Raw genomic sequence first — 6,360 nt, 5'->3', positions numbered from 1 at the left:
TTGTCCGCACGTCGTCCACATGTCGTCCACACGTCGTCCACGTCATCCACATGTCATCCACACGTCATCCACACGTCGTCCGCACGTCGTCCACATGTCGTCCACACGTCGTCCACACGTCATCCACACGTCATCCACGTCATCCACGTCATCCACGTCATCCACACGTCATCCACACGTCAGCCACACGTCATCCACACCTCATCCACGTCATCCACGTCATCCACTCGTCATCCACACGTCATCCACGTCATCCACGTCATCCACACGTCATCCACACGTCATCCACACGTCATCCACACGTCATCCACACGTCATCTACTCGTCATCCAAACGTCATCCACGTCATCCACGTCATCCACACGTCATCCACACGTCATCCACACGTCATCCACACGTCATCCACACGTCATCCACGTCATCCACACGTCATCCACACGTCATCCACGTCATCCACACGTCATCCACACGTCGTCCGCACGTCGTCCACACGTCGTCCACACGTCGTCCACACGTCATCCACGTCATCCACGTCATCCACACGTCATCCACTCGTCATCCAAACGTCATCCACGTCATCCACACGTCATCCACACGTCATCCACACGTCATCCACACGACATCCACACGTCATCCACGTCATCCACGTCATCCACACGTCATCCACTCGTCATCCAAACGTCATCCACGTCATCCACGTCATCCACACGTCATCCACACGTCATCCACACGACATCCACACGTCATCCACACGTCATCCACGTCATCCACACGTCGTCCACACGTCGTCCGCACGTCGTCCACACGTCGTCCACACGTCGTCCACACGTCGTCCACACGTCATCCACGTCATCCACACGTCATCCACACGTCATCCGCGTCATCCACACGTCATCCACACGTCATCCACGTCATCCACGTCATCCACGTCATCCACGTCATCCACACGTCATCCACGTCATCCACGTCATCCACACGTCGTCCGCACGTCGTCCACACGTCGTCCACACGTCGTCCACACGTCATCCACACGTCATCCACACGTCATCCACGTCATCCACACGTCATCCACACGTCATCTACACGTCATCCATTCGTCATCCACACGTCATCCACGTCATCCACACGTCATCCACACGACATCCACACGTCATCCACGTCATCCACATGTCATCCACACGTCATCCACACGACATCCACACGTCATCCACACGTCATCCACGTCATCCACACGTCATCCACACGTCATCCACACGTCATCCACACATCATCCACGTCATACACACGTCATCCACACGTCATCCACGTCATCCACGTCATCCACACGTCATCCACACGTCATCCACACGTTGTCCGCACGTCGTCCACACGTCGTCCACACGTCGTCCACACGTCATCCACACGTCATCCACACGTCATCCACACGTCATCCACGTCATCCACACGTCATCCACACGTCATCTACACGTCATCCATTCGTCATCCACACGTCATCCACACGTCATCCACGTCATCCACACGTCATCCACACGACATCCACACGTCATCCACGTCATCCACACGTCATCCACACGACATCCACACGTCATCCACACGTCATCCACGTCATCCACACGTCATCCACACGTCATCCACACGTCATCCACACGTCATCCACGTCATACACACGTCATCCACACGTCATCCACGTCATCCACGTCATCCACACGTCATCCACGTCATCCACGTCATCCACAAGTCATCCACACGTTGTCCGCACGTCGTCCACATGTCGTCCACACGTCGTCCACACGTCATCCACACGTCATCCACACGTCATCCACGTCATCCACACGTCATCCACACGTCATCTACACGTCATCCATTCGTCATCCACACGTCATCCACGTCATCCACACGTCATCCACACGTCATCCACGTCATCCACATGTCATCCACACGTCATCCACACGTCGTCCGCACGTCGTCCACACGTCATCCACGTCATCCACGTCATCCACGTCATCCACGTCATCCACACGTCATCCACACGTCAGCCACACGTCATCCACACGTCATCCACGTCATCCACGTCATCCACTCGTCATCCACACGTCATCCACGTCATCCACGTCATCCACACGACATCCACACGTCATCCACGTCATCCACGTCATCCACACGTCATCCACACGTCATCCACACGTCATCCACGTCATCCACACGTCATCTACTCGTCATCCAAACGTCATCCACGTCATCCACGTCATCCACACGTCATCCACACGTCATCCACACGTCATCCACACGACATCCACACGTCATCCACACGTCATCCACGTCATCCACACGTCATCCACACGTCATCCACACGTCATCCACGTCATCCACACGTCATCCACACGTCATCCACGTCATCCACACGTCATCCACACGTCGTCCGCACGTCGTCCACACGTCGTCCACACGTCATCCACACGTCATCCACGTCATCCACGTCATCCACACGTCATCCACACATCATCCACACGACATCCACACGTCATCCACGTCATCCACGTCATCCACACGTCATCCACACATCATCCACACGACATCCACACGTCATCCACGTCATCCACGTCATCCACACGTCATCCACACGTCATCCACACGACATCCACACGTCATCCACACGTCATCCACGTCATCCACACGTCGTCCACACGTCGTCCGCACGTCGTCCACACGTCGTCCACACGTCGTCCACACGTCATCCACGTCATCCACACGTCATCCACACGTCATCCGCGTCATCCGCGTCATCCACACGTCATCCACACGTCGTCCGCACGTCGTCCACACGTCGTCCACACGTCATCCACACGTCATCCACAGGTCATCCACGTCATCCACACGTCATCCACGTCATCCACGTCATCCACGTCATCCACGTCATCCACGCGTCATCCACGTCATCCACACGTCATCCACGTCATCCACGTCATCCACGTCATCCATACGTCATCCACACGTCATCCATTCGTCATCCACACGTCATCCACGTCATCCACACGTCATCCACACGTCATCCACGTCATCCACGTCATCCACACGTCATCCACACGTCATCCACACGTCATCCACACATCATCCACACGTCATCCGCGTCATCCGCGTCATCCACACGTCATCCACACGTCATCCACACGTCATCCACACGTCATCCACTTCATCCACGTCATCCATACGTCATCCAAACGTAATCCACAGGTCATCCACGTCATCCACACGTCATCCACGTCATCCACGTCATCCACGTCATCCACGCGTCATACACGTCATCCACACGTCATCCACGTCATCCATTCGTCATCCACACGTCATCCACGTCATCCACACGTCATCAAATCAAATCAAATCAATTTATTTTTGTAAGGCCCAAAATCACAACAACAGTTGCCTCTGAGGGCCATAGATTTTCCAGTTCGGTCCCATCTTTATTTAGTTCATTAAACAGTTAAACGCTTGTTTGTCTATCTTTGGAGATGAAAAAGTAACTTTTTAATATCATTATTACATCAAAAACGCATAGAGGTTTCATCTTTGCATCACATTTATTGCAAAATCCAGCATTGCAAATGACATTTTAGTAACAAAATATATTTTATCTATCTATTTACACAGAAGTTTGTGACATTGAAGTTTTCCTCATTTTACCGTTGGAGTGTAAATGACTCTGTAATAACAACAGTCAAGTATTTACATGCAGCTTATCATTATAAAACATGACACTCAAAAGTACCAAAAGGCAGAACTGTTGGAAGCTCTTTGTAATAAAAAGTCTTTAAACAGTCCAGGGTCTTATTTCAGTCCCAGTGTCAGGTCTGGCTGCTTTAGTCCACCTCTTCGATGGTGGGCCCCTGGGAGCCTCCACGGGCCTCCTCTCTGCAGGTGCTTGGGGGTGGGGCTCCCTGGTAGAGCCTACTGATGATGGGGTTACACACTTTCTCCAGCTCCTTCTGCTTGTGCTGGTACTCCTCCACCTCAGCCAGCTGGTTGTTGTCCAGCCAGCTCATGGTCTCCTCACACTTGTCCAGCAGCTTCTTGCGGTCGTCCTGGCTCAGTTTGCTGCTCACGGCCTCGTCCTGCACGCTGTTCTTCACCGTGAACACGTAAGACTCCAGAGCGTTCTTGGCACTGACCCTGTTCCTCTGGGCTTCATCCTCAGCTTTGAACTTGTCGGCGTCCTGCACCATCTTCTCGATCTCCTCTTTGCTGAGCCGGCCCTTGTCGTTTGTGATGGTGATCTTGTTCTCTTTCCCCGTGCTCTTGTCCACCGCCGACACGTTCAGAATGCCGTTGGCGTCGATGTCGAAGGTGACTTCGATTTGAGGGACTCCTCGGGGGGCAGGGGGGATGCCCGAGAGCTCGAAGCGGCCCAGAAGGTTGTTGTCTTTGGTCATAGCGCGTTCACCCTCATACACCTGGATGAGGACTCCGGGCTGGTTGTCGGAGTAAGTGCTGAAGGTCTGGGTCTGCTTGGTCGGGATGGTGGTGTTGCGTTTGATGAGAGCGGTCATGACTCCTCCGGCCGTCTCGATGCCCAGGGACAGAGGGGCCACGTCCAGCAGTAGCAGGTCCTGGACCTTCTCAGAGGTGTCCCCAGAGAGAATGGCAGCCTGGACGGCTGCACCGTAGGCCACGGCCTCATCTGGGTTGATGCTTTTGTTCAGGTCGCGGCCGTTGAAGAAGTCCTGCAGGAGTTTCTGGACTTTAGGGATCCTGGTGGAGCCTCTCACCAGGACAATGTCTTGGATCTGTCCTTTGTCCATCTTGGTGTCCCTCAGGGCCTTCTCCACAGGCTCCAGTGTTCCCCTGAACAGGTCGGCGCACAGCTCCTCAAAGCGTGCCCTTGTGATGGAGGTGTAGAAGTCTTGTCCCTCAAACAGTGAGTCGATCTCGATGCTGGCCTGGGAGCTGGAGGACAGGGTCCTCTTGGCCCTCTCACATGCAGTGCGCAGCCTCCTCAGGGCTCTCTTGTTCTGGCTAATGTCCTTCTTGTGTTTCCTCTTGAACTCCTGCACAAAATGGTTGACCATGCGGTTGTCAAAGTCCTCTCCTCCCAGATGTGTGTCTCCGGCCGTAGCCTTGACCTCAAAGACGCCATCATCGATGCTGAGGATGGACACGTCGAAGGTGCCTCCTCCCAGGTCAAAGATGAGGACGTTGCGCTCGCCGGAGCGACCTTTGTCCAGGCCGTAGGCGATGGCGGCGGCCGTGGGCTCGTTGATGATCCTCAGGACGTTGAGGCCGGCGATCACACCTGCGTCTTTAGTGGCCTGTCTCTGCGAGTCGTTGAAGTAGGCCGGGACAGTGATGACTGCGTTGGACACTTTCTGGCCCAGATAGGCCTCTGCTACCTCCTTCATCTTCACCAGAACCATGGAGGAGATCTCCTCAGGGCTGAAGGTCTTGTCCTCTCCCTTGTACTCCACTCCGATCTTGGGTTTGCCTGTGTCGTTCACCACTTTGAAGGGCCAGTGCTTCATGTCGGCCTGCACTGTGGAGTCATCAAACCTGCGGCCGATCAGCCTCTTGGCGTCAAACACTGTGTTGTTGGGGTTGAGGGCCACCTGGTTCTTGGCAGCATCTCCGATAAGGCGCTCAGTGTCGGTGAAGGCCACATAGCTGGGGGTGGTCCTGTTGCCCTGGTCATTGGCGATGATTTCCACCTTTCCATGTTGGAAGACCCCCACACACGAGTATGTGGTGCCCAGGTCAATGCCCACTGCCACTCCTTTTGCAGACATCTTGTTCTGTGTTTGTCTCAATTCAATAGGTTTGCAGTCTTAGTATTCTTCTGCCTCTGTAGTTTCAATGTTCTTGTGTCTCAGCTCTGTAGTTCTCTCTATAGTTCTTGTGCTCTCTGTAGTTCTCTCTATAGTTCTTGGGCTCTCTGTAGTTCTCTCTATAGTTCTTCTGCTCTCTGTAGAGTCTTGTACTTCTCAGTAGTGGTTTGTCCTTCTGCAGCACTTCTGTTCTGATTCAATCCAGTCATCCACGTCATCCACACGTCATCCACACGACATCCACACGACATCCACACGCCATACACACGTCATCCACACGTCATCCACACGTCATCCACACGTCATCCACACGTCATCCACACGAAATCCACACGTCATCCACACGCCATCCACACGTAGTCCACACGTCATCCACACGTCATCCACACGTCATCCACACGTCATCCACACGTTATCCACACGTCATCCACACGTCATCCACACGTCATCCACACGTCATCCGCGTCATCCGCGTCATCCACACGTCATCCACACGTCATCCACACGACATCCACGTCATCCACACGTCATCTACACGTCATCCATTCGT

At 53.9% G+C, this 6,360-nt stretch overlaps 1 protein-coding gene across 1 annotated transcript; it reads right to left on the bottom strand.

Annotated features, from left to right (window-relative positions):
- Positions 1 to 3,631: 3,631 nt before the first annotated feature.
- Positions 3,632 to 5,997, bottom strand: LOC140374065 (heat shock 70 kDa protein 1-like). Its single transcript, XM_072460843.1, has one exon. The coding sequence runs from the start codon at positions 5,769 to 5,771 to the stop codon at positions 3,855 to 3,857; it is 1,917 nt and encodes a 638-aa protein (XP_072316944.1). The 5' UTR covers positions 5,772 to 5,997; the 3' UTR covers positions 3,632 to 3,854.
- Between the last annotated feature and the right edge of the window lie 363 nt (positions 5,998 to 6,360).

This window comes from Eucyclogobius newberryi, unplaced genomic scaffold (assembly GCF_026437365.1).
Source record: "Eucyclogobius newberryi isolate DKJ021-1_F unplaced genomic scaffold, fEucNew1.0.hap1 SCAF_3, whole genome shotgun sequence".
NCBI classification, from domain to species: Eukaryota; Metazoa; Chordata; class Actinopteri; order Gobiiformes; family Gobiidae; genus Eucyclogobius; species Eucyclogobius newberryi.
This window is presented reverse-complemented; position numbering and strand designations above follow the sequence as displayed.

Bases quoted from the DNA above. Each gene is read 5' to 3' on its own strand.
- LOC140374065 (XM_072460843.1), bottom strand. From the start codon at position 5,771: ATGTCTGCAAAAGGAGTGGCAGTGGGCATTGACCTGGGCACCACATAC.